This window comes from Gorilla gorilla, chromosome 18 (assembly GCF_029281585.2).
Source record: "Gorilla gorilla gorilla isolate KB3781 chromosome 18, NHGRI_mGorGor1-v2.1_pri, whole genome shotgun sequence".
Taxonomy (NCBI): Eukaryota; Metazoa; Chordata; class Mammalia; order Primates; family Hominidae; genus Gorilla; species Gorilla gorilla.
Window position 1 is genome coordinate 4,128,263 of NC_073242.2, and position 25,610 is coordinate 4,153,872.

At 58.0% G+C, this 25,610-nt stretch overlaps 1 protein-coding gene across 3 annotated transcripts in view; it reads left to right on the forward strand.

The window, feature by feature from the left end:
• RAB11FIP3 (RAB11 family interacting protein 3) overlaps positions 1-20,961 on the forward strand; it is a 98,064-nt gene extending 77,103 nt beyond the window's left edge. For all 3 annotated transcript variants that reach the window (XM_055364754.2, XM_055364755.2, XM_055364756.2), the window contains 8 exons: positions 604-697; positions 3,507-3,610; positions 8,246-8,386; positions 16,836-16,917; positions 17,647-17,784; positions 18,016-18,171; positions 18,353-18,493; positions 18,619-20,961. In XM_055364754.2, coding sequence (XP_055220729.1) covers positions 604-697; positions 3,507-3,610; positions 8,246-8,386; positions 16,836-16,917; positions 17,647-17,784; positions 18,016-18,171; positions 18,353-18,493; positions 18,619-18,732 — 970 coding nt within the window. In that variant the 3' untranslated portion in view covers positions 18,733-20,961. The remainder of the gene's footprint in view (positions 1-603; positions 698-3,506; positions 3,611-8,245; positions 8,387-16,835; positions 16,918-17,646; positions 17,785-18,015; positions 18,172-18,352; positions 18,494-18,618) is intronic.
• The last annotated feature ends 4,649 nt before the right edge of the window (positions 20,962-25,610 follow it).

Sequence of the window (25,610 nt, forward strand, 5' to 3'; positions counted from 1 at the left end):
AGGAGCTGGTGCCACAGAGGACACGTGTCTGGTGTCTTCCTGGACTCGGTCAGACCAGTTTCCCAGTGTGTCCGTGAGGGTGACACTGAGTGAGACTTCTGGGATCTACACCTTTCCTGGGACCCTCACTCTTCCTGCCACAGAAAGCACCTGTGAAAGTCTGAGATCAAGAATGTGCACAGGGGAGGTGTCTGCAGGTCAAGGTCCTGAGCTGATGTCTCACAGGCCTCTGGTAGAGACGAGATTGTTCGTGTCTCTGCAAAGAAGGGCATGTTTTATTGCAGCCAAGTACAAAGTCCTCTCTGCCACTCGCTGGCTGGGACTGAGGTCGTGTTCTGTCAGGTTCCAAAGAGCGCCAGGAAGACTCTGAGACCACAGAGCACAGCCTGCTTTCTCCCAGCCCCTGGTAAAGATGTCCAGCCTGGGACCTCCCCCTGTATATAGTGCTTTAAGTTGGAGAAGACCACCACCCAGATCAGGGGAGGACCTGTCCCCTGCAATGCTGCTGCCTGCTTTTCAGATTGACTTGGGAGTGCTTGTGCTGACGGAGCATGCTCTGTGGGTTTTCCCTTTCTTTCCTCTGTTGTTGTGCCTTTTCCGTAGGTACCTGCACCAGTCAGGGGCCCTGACCATGGAGGCCCTGGAGGACCCTTCCCCCGAGCTCGTGGAGGGCCCAGAGGAGGACATTGCTGACAAGGTAGGCCCTGGAGGGCTGGGTAGGTGGCAAGTAGGGGATTTAGAACACAGCCACGCCTAAGGGCCTCTGCAGACACCCCCGGAGGTGGGGACAGCACAGCCGGAGGTGACCCCGTGTCCTCCAGGGCTCCCCAGACTGTCCATCCAGCCCCGATGCTCTTTGGCAGGTTCCCCCAAGGGGTCTCGTGGCCATGTGAGAAAAAGGAGTCTTCCTGTTGTGCATGAAGGGCCAGCTGGGAGGAGTGGACTGGGCAGTGAGTGAGCACCCTCGGGTATCCCACCCCCACTGTGTCTGAGTCGGGCTGGGGGACACCCAGACATTCAGTCCACCAGGCCCGTGGAGATGCGACCTGGGGCACCCATGATTTGGGAGAAAAGGGCTGGCCCTGCAGTTACTGCAGAGCCAACAGCCTGAGGAACGGGCTTCTCCTGGGGACTTGAATGGAATGGGTGACAGCAGCCAGGGCAAGGCAGCCTTGCCGTGGTCAAGACCCGCTTTTCAGCCGGATGTGGTGGCTCACGCCTGGAATCCCAGCACATTAGGAGGCCTAGGCGGGCAGATCACTTGAGGTCAGGAGTTTGAGATCAGCCTGGCCAACGTAGTGAAAACCCATCTCTACTAAAAACACAAAAGTTAGCCAGGCATGGTGGCGGGCAACTGTAATCCCAGCTATTTGGGAGGCTGAGGCAGGAGAATCACTTGAACCTGGGAGGTGGAGGTTGCAGTGAGCCGAGATTGCACCACTACACTCCAGCCTGGGCGACAGAGGGAGACTCCGTCTCATCTTCTGCACCCCCTCACCTTCTGTGACCCCTTCACTTCCTCCTGTACCCCCTCAATTCCTCCTGTACCCCTCATCTCCTCCTGTACCCCCTCACCACCTCCTGTACCCCCTCACTACCTCCTGTATCCCCTCACCTCTTCCTGCACTCCCTCACCTCCTGCATCCCCCTCACCTCCTCCTATACCCCATCTCCTCCTGTACCCCCTCACCTCCTCCTGTACCCCCACTTCCTCTTGTATCCCCCACCTCCTGTACCCCATCTCCTCCTGCACCCCCTCACCTCCTCCTGTACCCCCTCACCTCCTGTACCCCCCACCTTCTCCTGCATCCCCTCACCTCCTCCCATACCCCCACTTCTTTTTGTATCCCCCACCTCCTGTACCCCATCTCCTCCTGCAACCCCTCACCTCCTCCTGTACCCCCTCACCTCTTCCTGCACCCCCACCTTCTCCTGCACCCCCTCACCTCCTCCTGTACCACTTCCTCTTGCACCCCCCACCTCCTATACCCCATCTCCTCCTGCACCCCCTCACCTCCTCATGTACCCCCTTGCCTCCTCCTGTACCCTCACCTCCTCCTGCACCCCCACCTTCTCCTGTACCCCCTCACCTCCTCCTGTACCCCTTACCTCCTCATGTACCCCCTCCTCCTCCTGCACCCCCTCACCTCCTCCTGTACCCCCCCATCTCCTCCTGTACCCCCCTCACCTCCTCCTGTACCCCCCTCACCTCCTCCTCTACCCCCTCACCTCCTCCTGCACTCCCATCTCCTCCTGTACCCCCTCACCTCCTCGTGTACCCCCTCACCTCCTCCTGTACCCCCTCACCTCCTCCTGCACTCCCATCTCCTCCTGTACCCCCTCACCTCCTTGTGTACCCCCTCACCTCCTGTACCCCCTCACCTCCTCCTGTACCCCGTCACCTCCTCCTGCACTCCCATCTCCTCCTGTACCCCCTCACCTCCTTGTGTACCCCCTCACCTCCTGTACCCCCTCACCTCCTCCTGTACCCCCCTCACCTCCTGTACCCCCTCACCTCCTCCTATACCCCCTCACCTCTTCCTGCACCCTCCTCACCTCCTCCTGCACCCCCATCTCCTCCTGTACCCCCCTCACCTCCTGTACCCCCTCACCTCCTCCTGTACCCCCCTCACCTCCTCCTGTACCCCCCTCACCTCCTGTACCCCCTCACCTCCTCCTGTACCCCCTCACCTCCTCCTGTACCCCCCTCACCTCCTGTACCCCCTCACCTCCTCCTATACCCCCTCACCTCTTCCTGCACCCTCCTCACCTCCTCCTGCACCCCCATCTCCTCCTGTACCCCCCTCACCTCCTGTACCCCCTCACCTCCTGTACCCCCTCACCTCCTCCTGCTCCCCCACCTCCTCCTATACCCCCATCTCCTCCTGTACTCTCTCACCTCCTCCTGTACCTCCTCACCTCCTCCTGTACCTCCTCACCTCCTCCTGTACCTCACCTCCTCTTGCATCCCCACCACCTCCTCCCTACAACTTCTCTAGCATCTCAAGTCTGCTGACCCAGGCCAAGTCCTCCTGTGCTCCCTTCACTCCTTCTCCTACCTCCGCAGGTGTCTGACTCTCATCTTGGTGTGAACTCTCTGAGGGAGGGACCGAGACTTGGATCTGTCTGTCCCTTGCATCCATGGGCACCTGGGCTGCCTCTGTGAGCTGCATCTGGCTGAGCAGAAACCCAACTGTGTGTTGGGGGGCTGAGTCTTGCTGCCCACCAGCCAGCCAGTCCAAAGGCACCCCTGGGCCCCGAGCCCTCAGAGCTGTGGCACTGTGTGCATTTGTGGGTCGAATGACAGTGCTCCCCAAGACCCCAGCCCCATTAGGAGCTGCACCTTTGTGGGTTTATGGGACAAGTTGGATCCAACACCAGCCTAGCTAGGTGGATCTGATTCTGTGCTGAGAAAATCCCCAGGCGGCCTTCCAGGTCATTCCCTTGGGGGTGCAGGCCCTTCTGCTTCTGGCTGCCTGACCCTGAAGCCTGGTCTCATTGCCAAGGTTGTCTTCCTGGAAAGGCGTGTGCTGGAGCTGGAAAAGGACACGGCAGCCACCGGTGAGCAACACAGCCGCCTGAGGCAGGAGAACCTGCAGCTGGTGCACAGGTGAGCCTGGGCCAGGAGACCCGGGCCTCTGCGTGGCGCCTCCCGTGCCCACCTGTCAGCCCCCGTTTACTTCTCTTTACCTCACACAGCAGGGGCTTGGCCACCTGTCCATCCCCGTTGGAAGCCGGCTGAGGGGGTGGTGCCAGGTGGTCATCTGAGCCTACCCAGTGGGCTGCAGGCAGGCGACCTGAGGCTCTGACTGGTGCTCTCATGGAACCCTAGACACACAGAGGGCCAGAGGAGGGCACTGCCTCCCTCTCGGGAGTGCTGAGACCTGACCCACACAGAGGAGGAACTGACTGCGAACCCACGCAGTGCTCAGCCTCACCAGCAGGCCTGGAGGTGCAGCTCTCCCACCACTCTGGTCCATACGGGGTTTGCCCGTCCTGGAAGAATGCAGGTTAGAGAAGTTGCTCAGCAGCAGAAAGCGAAATGAGCAGTGACTGCTGAGTACGCGACAGGATGCGCAGTCTCATCGCCGTGGGCAGGAGTGCTGGGGAGGAAGCGAAGTGTGACGCCGTGTTTGCAGAGAAAGAGTGGGAGCTGCTTGCCTCACTCTGGTTTGCAGACTTTTCTTAGAATACCGTGTAATTCTCAGTGTTTTTCACACGAGGCACGCCATGTTGTCTCATAGCCGATTTGCAGGACTGTTTCCGGTGCAAAGTAAGATGAGCTTGTCCCAGGAGTCAGCTACCCAGGCTATGCCACCTGGAGCTGGGCACTGGCAGCCTCTTGTGGGCAGAGGAGGCAGCCAGGAGGCCTGTGAGGCACCTGTGGGATCTGCAGAAGAGGTTCTTCCTGTGAGCTTCTGTCCCTGCCCAGCTGTGCGGGCACATCCCAGCTCTTCCACATATTCTCAGCTCGGCCAAGGGCGCTGTCCCTTGAAGCTTCAGTGTCTTCATCACCACTGAGCAGGTAGATTCAGGGCTCTGAGCAGCCTGCACACACGTGTGTTGGCAGCAGGGCATTTGTGGTCAGCATCCCCAAAGCCCCCAAGCCCTCACCCTCACGGTACTAACATTTGTGACCATCTGCCCTGTGAGCGCTGAGAATTGGAATGCCTCATGGGATTGTGGGCATAACTTGCACATCATTTTAATTCTAACAAAGCAAAGCATGTGCTCTTGTGGAGTGAAGACCCTGGGCTTGGCGGCTGCCCGTTCTCCTGGATTCTCAGCAGAGGAGGGCCTGCTACCAGCCCCTGCTGCAGAGTGGAGAGGGGCCAGGCATGCTGGTGAAGGGGCTGGACTCCAGTAGTGCACTACACATAAGCCGTGCCACCAAAGACCGCTGTCTCCTCCTTGTCAAGGAGAATCCGGGGGGCCGCCAGATGCACTTGTTTTGTTTTGTTTTTTAAGAGACAGGGCCTCGCTCTGTTGCTCAGGCTGAGTGCTGACTACAGCCTCCACCTCCCAGGCTCAAGCGACCTGCCTCCCTCAGCCTTCGATGTAGCTGGGACTACAGGTGTGCACCACCACACCCAGCGTTTTTTTTTTTTTTTTTTTTTTTTTTGAGACGGGGTCTCTGTCTCCAGGCTGGAGTGCAGTGGCGCAATCTTGGCTCTTCTGCCTCAGCCTCCTGAGTAGCTGGGACTGCTGGCATGCACCACCACGCTGGGCTAATTTTTGTATTTTTAGTAGAGACGGGGTTTCACCATATTGACCAGGCTGGTCTTGAACTCCTGACCTTGTGATCTGCCTGCCTCAGCCTCCCAAAGTGCTGGGATTACAGGCGTGAGCCACCGTGCCCGGCCTAGTTTTTAATTTTTTTATAGAGATGAGGTCTTGCCATGTTGCCCATGCTGGTCTCAAACGCCTGGCCTCAAGCGATCCTCCCACCTTGGCCCCCTAAAGTGCTGAAATCAGAGGCGTGAGCCACCATGTCCAGCCTAGATGCCTTTGTTGAGTTGACTGTGGAGGTTTCATTTGAGTCTGGAGTATGTTCATCCGTTTTCCGTGTGTGTGGTGTGAAGTCCACACTGCCGCCTGGCTCCACCCACTGACCGTCTGCAGTGCAGCCCCGGCCACATTCAGTTCCTGTGGCTGTTCCCTGTGGTGCTCACCTCCACCGTCCTAAACAACACGTTTCCCGTTTTCAGTATCATCTGCCCGTTCTGAGCCATTTGCTCTCTAGCTGTGCCGTACAGCTGCCATCCTAGGAATTCCGAGTGCTTTCTCCTGTGTTTGATTCCTTATTTTCTGGGTCCCACGTTTTCTTCTGTTTTGCCAGCTCATTTTCTGAGTATGTCGCTGATAGTTGCTTGGAAAAGGGAGCACAGGAGCCAGCTGCTCTGAGAACTGCTTGTGTGGAAGTGCCTCCCACCCTGCTCTAGTCCATAGTGTAGCTGGGCATAAAATTCTAGGTCAGAGATCGAATTCCCTGAGAATTTGAAGACCTCTGACCCGGTGCTTTGACTGAGGAACCTCTGGTGCCGCAGGGCCTTGATGTTCTCCGTAACTTCTGTTTCCCACCCTACATACTTGGATGAGGATCTTGTATTATTTGCCGTGCTGTGCACCTGGTTTTCAGCCTTTATTTCGTTTCGTTTTGTTTTTTTCGTTTTGTTTTTTGAGACAGAGCCTTGCTGTGTCACCCAGGCTGGAGTGCAATGGTGCAATCTCTGCTCACTGCAACCTCTGCCTCCCGGGTTCAAGTGATTCTCCTGCCTCAGCCTCCCAAGTAGCTGGGATTACAGGCGTGCGCCACTGTGCCCGGCTGATTTTTGTTTTTTTAGTAGAGACGGGGTTTCACCATGTTGGCCAGGCCGGTGTTGAACTCCTGACCTCAAGTGATCCATCTGCCTCGGCCTCCCAAAGTGCTGTGATTACAGGCGTGAGCCACCGCGCCCGGCCTAGGTTTTCAGCCTTTAAATCTGGAAAACGCGTTCTTTCGCTGTGGGAAGACTTCTGAAGTTATTTCACCATGCGGCCTCTCCCTCTCATCTGTCTGAACATCTGCTAGTCACACAGTGGGCCTTCTGGATGTTTCCTCTCCTTTTTTAAACTTTCCTCATCTCTAATTTTATCTTTCTGTTCTTTTTTTCTATGTAATATTCTCAATTTTCTCCTTCAACTCTTGATCAGATTTTTTTTTTTTTTTTTTTTTTTTTTTGAGACAGAGTCTCACTCTGTTGTCCAGGCTGGAGTGTAGTGGTGTGATCTCTGCTCAGTGCAACCTCTGCCTCCTGGGTTCAAATGATTCTCATGCTTCAGCCTCCCGAGTAGCTGGGACTACAGGCGCCTGCCACCACATCTGGCTAATTTTTGTATTTTTAGTAGATTCAGGGTTTCACCATATTGGTCAGGCTGGTCTCGGACTCCTGATCTCAGGTGATCTGCCCGCCTCTGCCTCCCAGAGTGCTGGGATTACAGGCGTGAGCCCGGCATCTCGATCGGACTTTTAAATTGTCCTTCCCACACTTTCAGTTCCTGGGAGCTGTTCCTTGTTGTTTGTCTCTTCTGCAGCAGGCTGCCCTGACGCTGCAGCTATGGCTCTCGGCTTGCAGAGGCCGCTGGCTCGGGGACCTTTCCCTGCTGTCTCCTGCATCATGTGTCTCCCTGGGTCCTCACTTGGTGTTTGCTTTGGCCACTTCCTGTTGAAAGCTTTCCTGTTGTGTCTGGTGATCTTTGGCCATCTGTTCACTCCTGAGTGTGAGGCACCACAAGGATGAGAGGCTCTGTGCGAGGCAGGGCCTGAGGGCGTGGGCTGTGCTGTGTCAGTGGGCAGGGCCTGTGCCCTTCTCTTTGAGATGGTTCAGTCCTGTCTCCTGCAGGTGGTTGTGAAGATCTCAGGAAGGCCAGGGTCTCCCTGCCCTGTGGGAATGTTCTCTTTCCCCTGTGGTCTAGCCGACACCTGCCCTGCCTCTGCTCTGAGGTGACCTGGTTGGGACTGGTCTCTATACCCACTTCCCCAGCCTGGAGGGGACTGGGAGCAGAGTGGGCCCCCCCCTCCACTTGTGGCCCCTCACAGCCTCTGGGGCCCGGATGTGCCCAGCTGCCAGAGCCAGACTCGTCCTGGCTCCCATGTGGACCCGGCAACTCAGGAAGCCTCGTGAGCACCTTTGGGAGATGTGCCATGAACTGACTGTACTGCAGCTGAAGGCAGACTCCGCCAGCACACTCAGTTCTCTGGTGTTCAGCTGCCGTGGACCACGTGCTTCATCAGACACTCACTTCCTGGAAATGCTGTGGCCCTTGGGCCCTGGCACCTCCACGCTCCTTCCCGAGGCCCCGTGCCTCTGGGCTCCGAGCACACTGGTTGTGTGTAGTGGCCGCAGGTGGAGCAGCTGCATGAACACAGAGTGCACCAGGAGCAGTTACCTGGCGAGCTCGGGCCCTCTGAGTGCTGCTGTCCACAGGCCACAAGCGGGCAGTGCCTGTGGGTATCAGCTGGGCCTAGGTGCAGTGGACACTGCTCCGGCCACCCCAGGTGCCTTTAGTGTGGGAGGCGAGGCCATCTGGGGGTGTATTCGCTGCTTCAGAACTGCCTTGACCAGAGCTCGGGGATGTCCTTCTCGGCGCCCTACTCCCGGGTGGAGGCAGGTTCTCTGGAGGTCCTGAGGCAGCTTCTGGGCACGGGTGGAGCCACTGCACACCCTGCCTGGAGACAGCTCAGCTCCTCCCTTTGCCTTTCAAGAGCAAACGCCCTGGAGGAGCAGCTGAAGGAGCAGGAGCTGAGAGCCTGCGAGATGGTCCTGGAAGAGACCCGGCATCAGAAGGAACTCCTGTGCAAGATGGAGAGGGAGAAGAGCATTGAGATCGAGAACCTGCAGACCAGGTAGGCGGTTCCCAACAGCCCGTCCACCCCAGAACCTGCAGGCCAGGTAGGAGACGTTCCCCGACAGCCCGCCAACCCCAGAAACTGCAGGCCAGGTAGGCGAGGTTCCCGACAGCCCACCAACCCCAGAACCTGCAGGCCAGGTAGGAGAAGTTCCCCGACAGCCCACCAACCCCAGAACCTGCAGGCCAGGTAGGAGAAGTTCCCCGACAGCCCACCAACCCCAGAACCTGCAGGCCAGGTAGGAGAAGTTCCCTGACAGCCCACCCACCCCAGAACCTGCAGGCCAGGTAGGAGAAGTTCCCCGACGGCCCACCCACCCCAGAACCTGCAGGCCAGGTAGGAGAGGTTCCCCGACGGCCCACCAACCCCAGAACCTGCAGGCCAGGTAGGAGAGGTTCCCCGACGGCCTGCCAACCCCAGAACCTGCAGGCCAGGTAGGAGAAGTTCCCGAGAGCCCACCCACCCCAGAACCTGCAGGCCAGGTAGGAGAGTTTCCCCAACAGCCCGCCCACCCCAGAACCTGCAGGCCAGGTAGGAGAAGTTCCCCGATGGCCCGCCAACCCCAGAAGCTGCAGGCCAGGTAGGAGAGGTTCCTGACAGCCCGCCCACCCCAGAAACTTCAGGCCAGGCAGGAGAGGTTCCCGACAGCCCGCCCACCCCAGAACCTGCAGGCCAGGTAGGAGAAGTTCCCCGACCGCCCGCCAACCCCAGAACCTGCAGGCCAGGTAGGAGAGGTTCCTGACAGCCCGCCCACCCCAGAAACTGCAGGCCAGGTAGGAGAGGTTCCCCGACGGCCCGCCAACCCCAGAATACTGGAGGCCAGACAGGAGAGGTTCCGACAGCCCGCCCACCCCAGAACCGGCAGTGGCTAGGAATAACCTGAAATTTTAGAAAAAGGGGAAAAGCTATGTGGAGAAGACTTTAAAACTCTCCCAAAGGCCACAAGGGATCAGTTCAAAGACTGACCCTGTGTGGGTGGTGGTTTCTGTAAACCTATGTCTAACCAATGTATCCAGTCTTTTTAAAATACCAATCTTTTTTTGGGGGGTGGGGGTGGGTGGGTTTGAGATGGAGTCTCGCTCTGTCCCCTAGGCTGGAGTGCAGTAGCGCTATCTCGGCTCACTGCAAGCTCTGCCTCCCGGGTTCACGCCATTCTCCTGCCTCAGCCTCCCAAGTAGCTGGGAATACAGGCGCCCACTATCACGCCCGGCTAATTTTTTGCATAAAATACAAATCTTTTTTTAAGGGAACTTGATAAAATTACTTTTACATTCATCTGGAGACATAGCCTTGGATGAGTCAGAAAAAGTGGGAAAACAAAAAGGAAGGAGATTAACGATACTCTATTAAAATATATCATAAGGGAGGCAGGGTGCAGTGGCTCACGCCTGAAATCCCAGCACTTTGGGAGGCCGAGGTGGGTGGATCACCTGAGGTCAGGCATTCAAGACCAGCCTGGCCAACAAGGTGAAACCCTGTCTCTACTAAAAAAAAAAAAAAAAAAAAATTAGCCGGGCATGGTGCAACGCGCCTATAATCTCAGCTACTTGGGAGGCTGAGGCACGAGAATCACTTAAACCCAGAGGCAGAGGTTGCAGTGAGCTGAGATCGTGCCACTGCACTCTAACCTGAATGACAGAGTGAGACTCCATCTCCAAAAAAAAATTAATTAATTTAAAAATATATATATAAAATAAAGGGGAAAATATTATTTTTATTTATTTATTTATTTTTGAGACGGAGTCTCGCTCTGTCGCCCAGGCTGGAGTGCAGTGGCACGATCTTGGCTCACTGCAAGCTCCACCTCCCAGGTTCACACCATTCTTCTGCCTCAGGCTCCCAAGTAGCTGGGACTACAGGTGCCCGCCACCTCGCCTGGCTAATTTTTTGTATTTTTAGTAGAGACGGGGTTTCACAGTGTTAGCCAGGATGGTCTTGATCTCCTGACCTCGTGATCCACCTGCCTCGGCCTCCCAAAGTGCTGGGGTTACAGGCGTGAGCCACGGCGCCCGGCCTGTTTTTTTTTTTTTTTTTTTGAGACCAAGTGTCACCCTGTCGCCCAGGCTAGAGTACAGTGGGGCAATCTTGGCTCACCACAACCTCTGTCTCCTGGGTTCAAGCAATTCTCTTGCCTCAGCCTCCCTAGTAGCTGGGGCTAGAGGCTCACACCACTGCACCCAGCTATTTTTTTGTATTTTTAGCAGAGACAGGGTTTCACCATGTTGGCCAGGATAGTCTTGAACTCCTGACCTCAGGTAATCCACCCGCCTCGGCCTCCCAAAGTGCTGGGATTAGAGGTGTGAGCCACTGCACCCAGCCAAAAAATCATTATTTTAAATAGAGACAGGGGTTCTTGCTGTGTGGCCCAGGCTGGTCTTGAACTCCTGGGCTCAAGCAGTCCTCCCACCTCGGCCTCCCAAAGCGCTAGGATTACCAGCGTGAGCCACTGTGCCTACCGAGGCACAAGCATTAAAGCAGCATGGTGCCTCCCATGGTTCTCCATCTGGGAGCTCATGCTGTGGATTCCTGGTGTGTGTTTACAAATACATTTGCAAGGGACGGTTATTGATTTTCTGTAAAAGTTAAAAGCATCAGGTAACTTAAAATATCTATAATCAGAGGACTCTAGAGTTCTCTATCCTTCTTGTGTGTCTGGGTAGTGAGGGTGGAGGAAGTTGTTTTATACAGTTGTTTGTTTGTTTGTTTGTCTGTTTTGAGATGGGGTCTTGCTCTGTGCCCCTGGCTGGAGTGCAGTGGCCCTGTCATGGCTCACTGCAGCCTTGAACTCCCGGGCTTAAGCAATCCTCCTGCCTCAGCCCCTGAGTTGCTGGGGCTCCAAGTGTGCTCTATCATACCTGGCTAACTTTTCTTTTTTGGTAGAGACGAGGTCTTGCTGTGTTGCCCAGGCTGGTCTTGAGCTTTTAGCTTTAAGTGATTCTCCCACCTTGGCCTCTTTTTGTTGTTGTTGTTGGGATTTTTTGTTGTTGTTTTTCCTCTCCATACTCTCAGCAGAAGCACCTCAGCCTCTTAAAGTGCTGGGATTATGGGCATGAGCCACCTCACGTGGCTTTTTTAAACGGAGCATGTACTACTTTTAGATTTTGAAATACAGTAGTTTTAAATATTCATAAGAGGATTTCAGGTTCTTTTGCTTGTGTTCCTTCCAGCTCTTAAAGCTAAGATACTTGCCTTATCTAAGAAGAGCTCCTAGGCATTTTCAAAACTGGTGGCAGGAAGGGGCCTGCACTGAGAGAGCTGTGCGGGACGCCCCACACAGGGAGGCCTCTGTGCCTGCCATTGCAGTGAGGCGCCGTCTTCTGGGGAGCAAGGTCAGGGCAGCCAGGATAGTGTTTTCCCCTGGCCTTGGCACAGTGCAGTTGAGTGGGCTCAAAATTAAAGTACGTTTCTCGTCTGTGAGCGCCAGGGAGCACCTCCCATGGGACCTTTCTGCTGGGGCTGAGGTTGGGGCACAGCCGTGTGGACCTCCTGCCTCCTCTGTGTGCTCTGGTGTGGAGGGGCACAAGACAGGGGTCTCACGAGGCCCTCAGGGAGCAAGCAGGGCCCAGTGTCACTGCCTCTTGTGAGCAAGCCGCCTGCCCGCCCGAAGCGCTTGGGGTCAGTGCCACCGTGTTCTGGGCCTCCTGCAGCTTCCTGGAGTGGCCACCAGGAACCTTGTGGTTCTCAGGGCTGCTCAGGCCCTCAGAGGCCCCTGCAGCCCCAGGTCAGCAACCTGTGGTCAGCCCAGCACAAGGCCTCTGGTCAGCAACCTGCGGTCAGCCCAGCATGAGGCCTCTGGCGTCTTGGGGACTTCCCCAGCCTGGCCTCTGCCCATCTGGTGTACAGGAAGACCCTGGTCAGTGCAAAGACACTGTCTCAGTCCGGGGTCCTCAGGAGCAGAGGATCTGGAGGCAGGACCCCCAGCACCTGCATCGGAACCTCCTGGGAACAGCAGGGGCGGGTGGCTATGCAGTTGCAGTGCCTAGAAAACAGTTGGATTTCAGGAGTGCGGCCTCAGTAGAGATGAGAGTTAAAGCTGAAAGGGCATAGAGAAGATGGAGGAGTGGAGAGGCTGGAACTTTGGACATCCTTGTTTAGGGACCGGGAAAGGAGAATATGTGTCATCAGCAGAATGGGGCTGTACGAAGGTCACAGGCAGAGATCTGAATCTCAGGACGCAGGGCCCGGGAGAGGTTCTAGGAAAGGCCAGGTACCTCTGGGAGTGGGGCCCCCAGGGGCTTCCAGAAAGTATGGGAGCCCCTGGCAGGCTGCAGAGAGCTGCAGTGAAGGCTGATGGGGCCACAGTGGCATGTCCACAGAGACCGGGGCCTGATTTGCAGCTTATGGCACCTGCTGAACCCCTGGCATTGGGGTACGTGGCCCATCGTCAGGCACAGAGTGAACTGGGTGAACGTGGCTCTGGTGTGTGGTGCTTTCTAGCAGCACGTGAGCCAAGGAAGCCCAGGGAAGCCTTCGCTTGTGCCACATAGCATAGCTCGTCCTTCCAGAAAATGTGAGTAGACTCCCCTGAGCCTGATAATGAAAGGAGAGAAGTCAGAAAGACTGACCCCAGCACTGGGCAGAGCTGAGTGTGTCTGATGGACAGCGAGAGGCTGGGGCAAGGAGGAAAGAAAGAGGGGTCAGGCCTCGGGAAGGCAGTGCTACTGTGTGTGAAGCTGTGCGGCTCTTTATTTTCTTCTCTTTGCTTATCTGTAGTTTTGAAATTCAATAGAATTAAAACATAATTTGCTTTCATAATTATGAGCAAAACATGCAAGTGTCACTTTGAAAGGAGAAAATAGCTGTAGATAGAGCCGTCTGGATTCCAGGGTTAGAGGCGGAGAATGGAACTTAGTATGCTCCACTCAGCAAAACAACAGGAAAGGCAGATGGCAAAGGTGCAGCCCAGAAAGCACAGCTGCACACACTCCTAAAGCAAACAACACCCTGCGCCAGCAGCTACACCAGGGTTTGCATCTCGGAGCAGCCACACGGGCGACACGTATTGGGGTTTGCATCTCGGAGCAGCCACACGGGCGACACGGACCGGTGTTTGCATCTCGGAGCAGCCACACGGGCGACACGGACCGGGGTTTGCATCTCGGAGCAGCCACATGGGCGAGACGGACCGGGGTTTGCATCTCGGAGCAGCCACACGGGCGACACGGACCGGGGTTTGCATCTCGGAGCAGCCACACGGGCGACACGCACCGGAGTTTGCATCTCGGAGCAGCCACACGGGCGACACGCACCGGGGTTTGCATCTCGGAGCAGCCACACGGGCGACACGGACCGGGGTTTGCATGTTGGTACATGAAGGCTCAGAAGTGGGTAGCACCAGGAACCGTGGAAGTTGGATAAAGGCTAGGCTCACACAGGAGGGTCCCCACCCACATACGGCTGGGTCACACCCATCCCCACCCTAGAGGAGGAATCGGGACTGCAGGGCGCCAGCACACACCAGAGTAGCACCACCGAGCACCCGGGTCCTCCTGACGAACACCTGAGGCCAGGGGTCTGACCAGCCCCAGACAAGTCCTGGGAGCGTGCCTGTCCCGGACACCCCGTGGCCTCCCCGGCAGTGCAGAGGCCGGCCGGTGCTCTTCGGAAGGGGTTGCATCTGCTTTGCCCCTGGTCTCAATCATCAGTTTGCAAAGCAAGAGCAAGTCCCCTCCTGGGTAGAGGACACCTGAAGCCCTTCCCGCCCAGCCCTGTGCTGCCCCTGGGTTTCCACTTACACCAAATTCTGGGTGTCGGTGCAGGTTGGATTGAATTAGAAGGGACGGCAGGGTAACGGGATGGTGAGGACAACTGGATTATGGAGAAGATCCAGGGTTCCTTGGAGAAATGGCCAGTTCTGAGGCTGGGGCAGGCTAAGCCTGCAGCAATGTGTAGTATCTGAAAATGAGGTGCTTACACTAAAAACCCCCCATGAGCACAGACACTGAGGTTATCTCAGAGGGACATGGGCCAGCTGAAGGAGTTTCCAGATGCCAAAGCTGGAACAGTTTAACAAACTCATAGTGATAGCCTTGGATTACAATCCAAAACATAAAGTGCATGAGTCCATAGTGACACAAATAAATGATTATCAACGAACAGAAAAGAGGGCCGGGCGCAGTGTCTCATGCCTGTAACCACAGCACTTTGGGAGGCCGAGGCAGGTGGATCATCTGAGGTCAGGAGTTCGAGACCAGCCTGGCCAACATGGTGAAACCCTGTCTCTACTGAAAATACAAAAATTAGCCAGGCGCGGTGGCGGCTGCCTGTAATCCCAGCTATTCGGGAGGCTGAGGCAGGAGAATCACTTGAACCTGGGAGGCGGAGGTTGCACTCCAGCTTGGGCGACAAGAGCAAAACTCCATCTCAAAAATAAAATAAAATAAATAGAGAAGACACAAATCTTCCTCACGGAGGAATTCCACATAATGTCCGCAGACACTCCCTCCGGGAGGCGGGGGCTGGACCCAGTGAGCAGCTTCCAGAGGACAGAGCGGGCAGGAAAGCAGGGACCTGTCAGAGCGCACACCTGGCAGGCAGACCTTGGCCAGGTGATCAGAAAGCCGTGCGGACGTCAGGACCCTGATACGGTGTGACGGGAAGGGCCCCGCACCTCTGTGGGCATCTTCCCAAAACCCATCACTCAGTCTAACTGCGAGAAAACACCAGACGGACCCAACGTGAGGGACGCTCTACGGACACCGTGACAGGCCTGCTCGACACCGTCAAGGTCGGAAAACACAGGAAAGTCTGGGAGACTCATAGACCAGGGGACGGAGGAGACAAAAGGCAGTGTGGGCTGGGCACGGTGGCTCACACCTGTAATCCCAGCTCTTTGGGAGGCTGAGGCTGTTGGAACCTTTAAGCTCAGAGTTGGAGACCAGCTCAGGCAACATAGCAAGACCCTGTCTCTGCAAAAAATTTAAAAATTAGCCACGTGTGGTGGGGCACACCTGTACTCCCAGCTACTTGGGAGGCTGAGGCAGGAGGATCTCTTGAGCCCGGGAGGTTGGGGCTGCAGTGAGCTGAGATTCCACCAGTGCACTCTGGGTAACAGAGCGAGACCCTCTCTCAAAAAACCAAACAAATGCAGTGTGGTTGCTGGGTGGGGTCCCAGAACAGAAAGGGCACTCATGGGAAAGCCACAGCCTTCAGTTAGTGTGGTCTGCAGAGTGTCCCAATGTGGCTCTGTGGCTGTGACACATAACACCACAGTGAAGAACAGTGACCACACCAAGGGAGGCCAGTGCAGGGCCCACGGGGACTACACTGTGTCTGCTACTTCTTTTTTTCTTTTTGATACAGGATCTTGGCCGGGCGTGGTGGCTCACGCCTGTAATCCCAGCACTTTGGGAGGCTGAGGTGGGTGGATCACCAGGTCAGGAAATTGAGACCATCCTAGCTAACACGGTGAAACCCCGTCTCTACTAAAAATAGAAAAAATTAGCCGGGCGTGGTGGCGGGTGCCTGTAGTCCCAGCTACTCGGGAGGCTGAGGCAGGAGAATGGCGTGAACCCGGAAGGCAAAGCTTGCAGTGAGCCAAGATGGCGCCACTGCACTCCAGCCTGGGCGACAGAGTGAGACTGTCTCAAAATAAGTAAATAAATAGATACAGGATCTTGCTTTGTCACTAGGCTGGAGTGCGGTGGCGGGATCACAGCTCACTGCAGCCTTGTACTTCCAGGCTCGAGCGATCCTCCTACCTCAGCCCCTCAAGTAGCTGGGGCTACAGGCATGTGCCACTATGCTCAGCTAATTTTTGTATTTTTTTATAGAGATGGGGGTCTCACTATATTGCCCAGGCTGGTCTCAAACTCCTGGGCCCAAGCAATCCTCCCCCGTTGGCCTCCCAAAGTGTTGGGATTACAGGCGTGAGCCACCGTACTCGCCTTCAACTTTTCTGTAAACCTAAAATTATTCCAAAACCCAAAGTATATTAAAAAACCACCATGGATGGCCGGCGGGGTGGCTCACGCCTGTAATCACAGCACTTTGGGAGGCTGAGGAAAGCGGATCATGAGGTCAGGAGTTCGAGACCAGCCTGGCCAACATGGCGAAACCCCCTCTCTACTGAAATTACAAAAATTAGCCGGGCGTGGTGGCAGGCGCGTGTAATCCCAGCTACTCAGGAAGCTGAGGCAGGAGAATCGCTTGAACCCTGGGAGATGGAGCTTGCAGTGAGCTGAGATCACACCACTGCACTCCAGCCTGGTGACAGAGTGCGACTGCCTCAAGAAAAAAATTAAAAAAAACAATAAAACCTTCAAGGATTACGGAAAAGCTGTGCCCTGGAGCAAATGGGTGGGCACATAAGGATTGGCCCTGGTCGTTTGGGGGCATCTGTTGGTCACAGGGCGGCCCCAGCAGGGTTTCCCTGAGACACAGGGCACACTGGCCCTGTAGAGGCGAGCTTCCTGGAGTGAGTTTCAGCTTTGTTCTTGTGTCCCAGGCTACAGCAACTGGACGAGGAGAACAGTGAACTCCGGTCCTGCACACCCTGTCTGAAGGCCAACATTGAGCGTCTGGAGGAGGTGAGCTGCCAACAGCCTGGAGCTGTGGCCAGTGGGGCCAGCCCATGCCCTGCCTGTGGGGCAGCCGAGGTAGCCCTGAGCTCTGTGCTGAGCGGGATACTGTGCTGTGTGTGAGGGAACGGGGCCAGCTCAGGGCCCAGGCCGCTGGAAGACACTGGACCATGCTCCACCCACAGGAGCAGGGCCCAGAGGCTCACTCCTAGATGGACCCAGGGCTCTGAATCTGGGAATTGTCCTCCAAGGGGAAGGCATCAGCCAGCCACTTATGCCCCAACCACTGCCGACGTGGAGGCAGAGGCTACACATGGGGCTCCCACACCCCAGCTCGTCAGTGCGAGACCTCCCTGCCCCCACCTCACCAGGTGTGCCCTGGGAAGCTCCCAGGAAGGATATTCTCAGAGCACTTGGGCCCTGACTCCTGTGAACCAGAGGAGCCCGGCTGGAGCTGCCCACAGCCACTGAGTCAGGTCCTGTCCACACAAAGGTCCTTCCTGCCCCTCATGAGAAACGGCCCTCGTGGCCTGCGTGTGCGCCTCTACCCAGAAGCAGGTGGCCTTGACCTCCACTGAGAGGCGGGAAGGCTCAGACCCAGCCCTGTCGCGCTCCAAGCACGGGTGCCACCGCGTTGCTGTTGGGAGACTCAGAGATTGGAGGGACAGACGGCCGGGGCAAGCTGCATGCACAGGTAGGTGCGTGACCCGCATCCAGGGCAGGTGTCCACCCCTGCAGGAGAAGCAGAAGCTCTTGGATGAGATAGAGTCGCTGACGCTGCGGCTCAGTGAAGAGCAGGAGAACAAGAGGAGAATGGGGGACAGGCTGAGTCACGAGAGGCACCAGTTCCAGAGGGACAAGGAGGCCACCCAGGAGGTGAGCACCCACCCTGCCCCACGCCCAGTCCTGTGCCCAGCCTGCCCCCCAGGGAGCCTTTGTTTCCTAAGATGCTAGCTCTTGGCTGTGCTGCTTTGGGCATAGCCGCTGGTGTGTGTCGTCCTCCCGAGAGACGGCCAGATCAACCCTGAGGTTCTACAGCCAAGTGATGGCTGACGGTGGCCCCTGGGAGCCCAGGCCCCCCCGGCTCACTGCACGGTTGCCCTGCAGCTGATCGAGGACCTCCGAAAGCAGCTGGAGCACCTGCAGCTCCTCAAGCTAGAGGCCGAGCAGCGGCGGGGCCGCAGCAGCAGCATGGGCCTGCAGGAGTACCACAGCCGCGCCCGGGAGAGCGAGCTGGAGCAGGAGGTCCGCAGGCTGAAGCAGGTGGGCAGGCCTGGGCCTCCCTCCCTCACACTCCTGCAGAAGCTTCCACAAGGCTGGTTGGGAAGGGGGGGCCGTGGAGGGTCAGCATCTGAGCTGGAGGCCTTTTTCCCTGGGCAGTCCTTGTCCCTGCTCAGCCACCAGCAGGGGCCACAGCCCAGTAGTGATGTTGCTGTGCCCTCAGGACAACCGCAACCTGAAGGAGCAGAACGAGGAGCTGAACGGGCAGATCATTACCCTCAGCATCCAGGGCGCCAAGAGCCTCTTCTCCACAGCCTTCTCCGAGTCCCTGGCTGCAGAGATCAGCTCCGTCTCCCGAGATGAGGTAACACATCCCATGTCTGCACGGTGTGGCCTGGGGTCCACAGTCTGCACTGTCTGTGCGCTGTGGTTTATGCGCTGTGGCCTGTGGCCCGTGCGCCTCGCTCTGACCACCTGCTTGCCCTGCAGCTCATGGAGGCAATTCAGAAGCAGGAGGAGATCAACTTCCGCCTGCAGGACTACATCGACAGGATCATCGTGGCCATCATGGAGACCAACCCGTCCATCCTGGAGGTCAAGTAGAGGCAGGAAGATTCAGCCTGAGCTGGATTCGGGACTCCAACACCCTGGAGTGGTCCCGTCAGACCATGAGGAGCCAAGACCAGCAGGTCCCACAGCCGACAGTGCCCAGAGCATGCAGGGAACCCTCGTGCAGCTGAGCTGGGGCCGCCAAAGACCGGAGCTGCCAAAGGGGCAGAGGGTGGTGGAGAGGAGGGAGAAAGGGAAGTCCCAGGGCCTGGGGTCCACAGAGGGTGAGGGTTGTGGCAGGGCCGTCCATCAGCACTGACCTTCCGGGGGCCCAGAGCTTCCCAGCCCTGAGTCAAGCTGGCCGTGAACGTGTACACTTCAGTTCAGCAGGATGGGCTGGAGAGCCTCTCTGTGCAGCAGTGTGGGGTGAGCCCTGCTGTGGCCTCCTTGTGGTGGTCTCTCTTCCCACGTGCAGCCCTGTTGGGAAGAAAGGAAGAAAACAGGTCCCTCCAGGGGTGCTGCTGCCTAAGCCACCCACATAAGTATGCTGGTGCCGTGTCACCCATGTTGATCCACTCCTGATGGCTGACGGGCTCCCAGACCCTCACCTCGGACATGGTGGTGGGGGAAGGACGGGTGGGCAAGGCTGGTGCGTTCCCCAGCTCTCCCTACGCTGCTCGGGCCATTGCCCAGCCAGATGTGGTCACCTCAGTCCAGCTCTGGGGCCTCCAGGCCATGTGGCTGTTCCCACGGCCCAGTCCTCGCTGCAGTAACCCTTGGGGGCTCTGACCACCTATGGGGGCCGGGCAGGAGCCTCTGGGGCCTCCACTCCGACATCAGGACCTGAGATGACCGCTGTGTGGCGCTCTCTCCCTGGGCAGGGTGGATGCCGCAGGCCCCTCCGGCTCCCAGGTGCTGCTTCTCCACAGGTGCGGCCTGACCAGGCCTCCTAAAGGCCACACCCTCCCCACGCACTCCCAGGCCAGAATCCAAACATCAGGAACCCTGTTTTCTTCTGGGTGTGTCTCACTTAGAAATCGTGGTTCTTCCCCGAGGGTGCATGTTGCAGGAGGGAGAGGGCAGGGAAGACTCAACAGCAGAGCAGGAGGGGGCCTGCACTTCTCGGGGTCTACACCCCAGGCGCAGCAGTGTCACCCCGCAGGACCGCGGGCCTGCCCCAACCCCCAGCATTCCCGGGTGGGCCCAGACCCCATCACCAAGACTGGCCACCCGCTGCGTGTGTGTGCGCGCATGTGTGCATGTGTGCACGTGTGGCCCCACATCCGCCGCCTTCCACGCTAGGATGTAAGAGGTCGCCTCCTATTGTACATTTGGGGAAAGCCTTGGGTGTAAATCAGTGTAAACTTGGAGGAGAGATTTTTCTATCATGTAGAGTAGGTATTTTTTATAGATTGAAGGTTGATCAATTTTTTAATACTTTCAAGAGAGAAAACTGTGTATACACATGAAATATATATATATATATATGTATAATATATAAAGACTGGCACCCTGCCTCTCTGTGCCCAGGCCCAGCCCTGGTGACATGGCACCACTCAGCAGTGCTGTCACTGTAAGCATGGACTCCCAGGAGACAGTGTGGGAAACGCTCCTGCTTTAATTCCCCGAGAAGCGGCTCTTCCTGCCTGGATGCAGGAGGGCAGGGGCCACCACAGATTAAAGCTGTTACTGCACACACAGAGGCCGGCTTCTTCCTCCAGGGGGGCCACAGGGTGGGGTGGGAGTCTTCTGGGCCTGGCCCAGCTTCCCTCAAGGCGTCCGAGGCCATCAGTTGTCTGAGCTCAGAACCCAGCAGACCTGCCTGGCTCTGCAGCTTGGTCAGACTAAGACCCTTCCAAAGCTGTAGGATTGCACCTCCAGGCCCAGTGGAGCCTGGCAGCTTTCCGGCCAGGTTCTGGATCCTGACGAGCTGCTGAGACAGCATCCAGGTGGGGCAGGTGGGGCGGGGCAAAGTGGGCAGCACAGGGCTGTGTGGGCCTCAGGAGGAGGGCAGGGGGGCGGGGCAAAGTGGGCAGCACAGGGCTGTGTGGGCATCACGGCTCTGGGTCACACGCCTCTGGGGATGTACGTCCCATGTCGGGAGAGCCGTCAGCACGTCCCCAGGATTAAGAGAAGAGTAGGGGGCAGGGCGCAGAGGCTCACGCCATAATCTCAGCACTTTGGGAGGCCAAGGCAGGAGGATCGCTTGAACCCGGGAGTTCAAGACCAGCCTGGGCAACACAGCAAGGCCCCATCTCTAAAAAATAAAAAATTAACCAGGCATGGTGGTGCGCACCTATAGTCCCAGTTCCTTGGGAGGCTGAGGTGGGAGAATTGCTTGAGTGGAGGTTACAGTGAGCTGTGGTCACACCGCTGCACTCCAGCCTGGGCGACAGCGAGACCCCATTTCAGAAAGAATTTAAAAGGGCAGTGACGTGCAGGGTGGTGGGAGGACATCCCCCAGAAGAGGGGGCAGACACAGGACCAGCACCACAGGCACGGGAAGGTGAGGAGGCAGGTCCCGACGGAAGTGGGCTCCCGAGGTCATGGGCAGCCAGGGAGTCTGAGAGAGCTCAGTGTCACTGCAGCCACAAAGAATGGCCTGCGGGGAGTGTTCCCATCTGATCAAGAGTCCCCCAAAAACACAAGCCTTGAAAACTGGACCACCTGGTCCAGCATCCAGGAAGCGGACTGTGCATCTGCGGCTCTCGCTCTCCCGCCCCCCGTGCGAGATGCCCGCCTGCCTGTCACTCTCAGATGCAGATGGAGAAACCAAGGCCCAGGGAGGCTGAGGACCCAGGTCTGCCAGTCCCCTCAGCCCAGCTGCTGCTTGCGGGCTGGTGACCAGAAGAGGACCAGGCGTGGCCTACAGTGAAGAGTCCTTGAACCCTCAGTGCAGGTGCAGCAGAATGGTTCCAGGTCACAGGGCCCAAGAACCCTGGTTGCTTCATGAGTTAGAACTGAGGAGTGACAGGCTGGGCGCGGTGGCTCACGCCTGTAATCCCAGCAGTTTGGGAGGCCCAGGCAGGCGGATCACAAGGTCAGGAAATCGAGACCATCCTGGCTAACATGGTGAAACCATGTCTCTACTAAAAATACAAAAAAATTAGCTGGGTGTGGTGGCGGGCGCCTGTAGTCCCAGCTACTCGGGAGGCTGAGGCATGAGAATGGCGTGAACCTGGGAGGTGGAGCTTGCAGTGAGCAGCGATCACGCCACTGCACTCCAGCCTGGGCGACAGAGCGAGATTCCATCTCAAAAAAAAAAAAGAACTGAGGAGTGACATGGGCGGTGTGGGTGTGTCCAAGGCCAAGTTCCTCCTCCCAGGAAAAGGGCCTGCTCTCCCAGCTACCCAGGGGTCTGTCTGGTGCCAGCAAGGCCCATCTCTGCCTAGAGGGAGAAGCTGGAGGTGGGGAGGGGAACCCACTCCACGCTGCCAGGCCAGAGCCAGGGAGGGGAAGGGGAGCAGCTTCCTCTTCCTGATACCCCACTGTGGTCTAGCAGCACCTCAGTTTCCACGCTAGATTTTAAACGTGCGGCCTGTCCACAGTCCAGCTGGCCCCACCTCGATGACCCATTGGGGTCTCCAGCCCAAAGGAGTTTGAGACAGGAGGACACAGGATGAAATGGAAACATTCCCGGAAGGGCTGCCAGAGACCTTGTGGGTGAGCGACAGCAGGGTGGGGTGGCCGGTGTGCATGCCTGGTGGACGTGCCCAGAAGCCTGCACCCCCCAGGAGGCCCGAACGTGTCCCTCTGGAGTGTCGCCCCCGACCCCCAACTGTGCAGTGGGATGGTCACTGGGCCTGCCAAGTCTCCCAAGGCAGATCCTGTCCCCAGCTGGCTCCTGACGTTGAATGTTCTGAGTCTTGGTCAGTTCTGCCCGACGGAAGAGCACCAAGGAGTCTTGCCCAGTAGGATGGAGAGGAGCGGCTCTGCCCCTGGCCTGGAACAAGAGCCCCGGACGTGGGTGCAGAGCCCCTCACATGAGGACTGCCCCATCCTGCCTCTGCTGAACGGCAGGTATAGGAAGGCTGGACCCCCTCAGCGGCCCCCCGGATGTGGGTGCAGAGCCCCTCACATGAGGACCGCCCCAGCCTGCCTCTGCTGAAGGGCAGGTATAGGAAGGCTGGACCCCCTCAGCGGCCCCCCGGATGGCACCCTGGCCCCTCTACCTGCTGGCAGTCCAGGAACCTGGAGGTGGTGGCCCAGAGAAAGGCGGGAACTTCTCCCAGGGCCCCGTCCATTGTATTTTCACCTGTCCGGCCGCCCATTCTTTTTTTGAGACGGACTCACTCTGTCACCCAGGCTGGAGCGCCATGTGCCATCCCAGCTCGCTGCAGCCTCAACCTCCCGGGCTCAAGTGATGCTCCTGCCTCTGCCTCCGGAGTAGCAGGGACCACAAGCACACACCACCACACCCTAATTATCTTTTAAGTGGAGACAGGTCTCGCTATGTGTGTTGCTCAGGCTGGTGGTCCGTCGTCTTTTTGACCCAGGCCTGTGTGGCTCACAAAGCAGGCAATTGCAGGGTCATCCCATCAAATCTGAGCATGGCACCAGAGCACACAAGTCGGCCACCTGCGGGCCTTGGCACCCTCGTGCTCCACGCCAAGGTCCCTGTGTGCTCAAGTCTGGGCTCCATGATGGCACTGGGGTTTGTTCTGTTTGCTGCTTTGTCCGAGTGAGGCTTTCTCTGGGTGCCTGAACAGATGCCTCCAGTTTCAGTTCTTTTCTGTTTGGCCCTCCCCATCCTCTTCTCCTCCAGGGGGGATTCATGGCTCGCCTCTTGGCTCTTCTGGGCACTTGGCGACCTTCTGCGCACTTGCGTTAGCTGCTCAGGTCTGCCTGGATGTGAGAGTCGTGTCCTCAGGCCAGGGAGCACTGGCACGGAGCAGGGCTCAGTCAATGGTCTGGATAATCCAGAGTCACTTACCTTCTGCTGTGCAGTCATTTACAATTCACGCCTGTGGGCTTGATGTCTTGTGACTCAGAATCTTCAAGACAATCACAGGCTGGCCTCACGGAGGCACGAGTGACTCATTTCTCTCATCGCACCCATTCCCTCCAGCACTCTCCTTGTGCGGGGAAACCTCAGTCACCTTGAAGACGCCTCCTGAGGCCCTCTTCTGGGTGAATGGGCTTCCTCCTTCACCATGACAGGCTACTGGGGAGAGCTGGGGTGCTCCCACCCTCTCCTCACCCCAAATGGGCCTGGCCTAGCAAAACTGGCCAGAACTGGCCACTCTGCAGTGAGCCGGCAGGGCCCTCAGCATGAGATCAACAGGCTCAACTGCAGCTGCCTCTCTGGTTGGGAGGTTATAAGGCCGTGAACCCTCTGCTGGCTAGACCACTGGCCCCTGGCCAGGGAGCCACCTAGGCAGTGCCAGGGAAGGACTGGGAAGGGAAGGGAACCTGCGGTCCCTGAGTCAGGCCTTGACTGCACCCTCTCCTGTGGTTCGAAAGCCACACTTGGCCAGTAACCTGCCATGCAGGTGAGGAAGCTGGGGAGGACAGGGTCCCAGAGCCTTGTCCAAGTTGCAGAGAGGAGAGCCAGCTCTCACTCTGCAGCCCTCTGTGCCCCCAGACCCCCACTGGCCCCCGGGGACACATTTCCTGCCCTTGGGATGCTTTGGCATGGATATAGGCTGGGAACAAACGGCACATCCAGCTGCCCTGCCTGTCTTCACAGAGGGGGCAGCAGACCTAGGGGGAGGTGTCCAAGACACAGGAATGAAGTGTCCTTAGCAAAAGCTTCCGAGGACAGAAGTAAACCCCTCCTGCCAGCTTCTGCCCTGACTGCAGCTAGAAGCCGAGCTCCACGTGGGACACAGGTGTCCCTACTGCGGCATCTCAGCATGACGAAGGCCCATCCTTGGCTTTCCTGGAGCATGAATATCCTCTGAGGAGCACTGGCCCTGGCCTTGTAGGTCTTGCTGAGACTGGCTTAGATTTTCTGGCCCAGGAGCAATCGTCACCCAACCTCCCACTTGTAAATCTCGCCACAGAATCGGCCCACAACCGTCTCTCCGGAATCTCGGCTGACCAGCCCTGCTCCTGTGTCTCCCTCTCCCGCAGAGCCACTGCCTTCTCAGGCTCCTCATCTGCACCTAAGAGCGGGAGTCTGGCTGCCCTCAGCACTCGCGTCCCACCCTGCAGCCTGATAAGCTTGACGCCAAGGCATTCTCCCGAGAGCCGGCCCAGCAGCTGCTGGCAGGAGAGTGGCCTCAGGGCAGCGGGAAGGGGACCTCCGGCGAGAGAATGAGGCCTGCGCAAGGGTCCTGGAAGGACCCAGGAGTCGCCCCGGCTTCCCTCTCCCAGGCCCTGGTTGGGCGCCGTGGGCCGCGTCCCAGTTGAGCCCGGCGTGGCCGTTTAATGGCGTCCCTCCGCGACCGAGGAAGAAGGGGCCTAGAGAGGCTGTGCCCAAGCGACGCTGCGAGGCCAGGCCGCGTCTCGGGCCAGGGCAGTCCCCTTGCCACTGCCGCTCTTGGCCGCCAGGACCAAGCACAGCACGCAGCGTCGCGAAAGGGGCGGTCCTGGAAGGCGCGAAGGGGTCTCCGGGTCTCGCGAACACGGCGGGGTCGGGGCGGAGTCGTGGGTCCTCGGTCTTGCGGCCGCCCAGAGCCCCGCGGGACACGGACGGCCACGGCCCGGCTACCCGCGAGCCCCACGAGTCCGTGACGCCGCTGATGCGCAGACGCTGCGGCTGCAGGCCCCGCCCCTCCGTGCCCCTCGCAAGGCCCTCTGGGAGTTGTAGTTCCAGCTCCTCCTCGGGCCGCCCCACTCCCTGATAATCCTGGAGCGCGGCGCCTCCCGGGGACCGAGGCCTCGGGCCCGGCCGTCTCCAGCAGCGCGGGCAGGAGAAGTGGCCCGGGCGGTCGGCGGACTGGGAGGGCGCCACCCGAGGACTACAACTCCCGGCCTGCCTCGCGCAG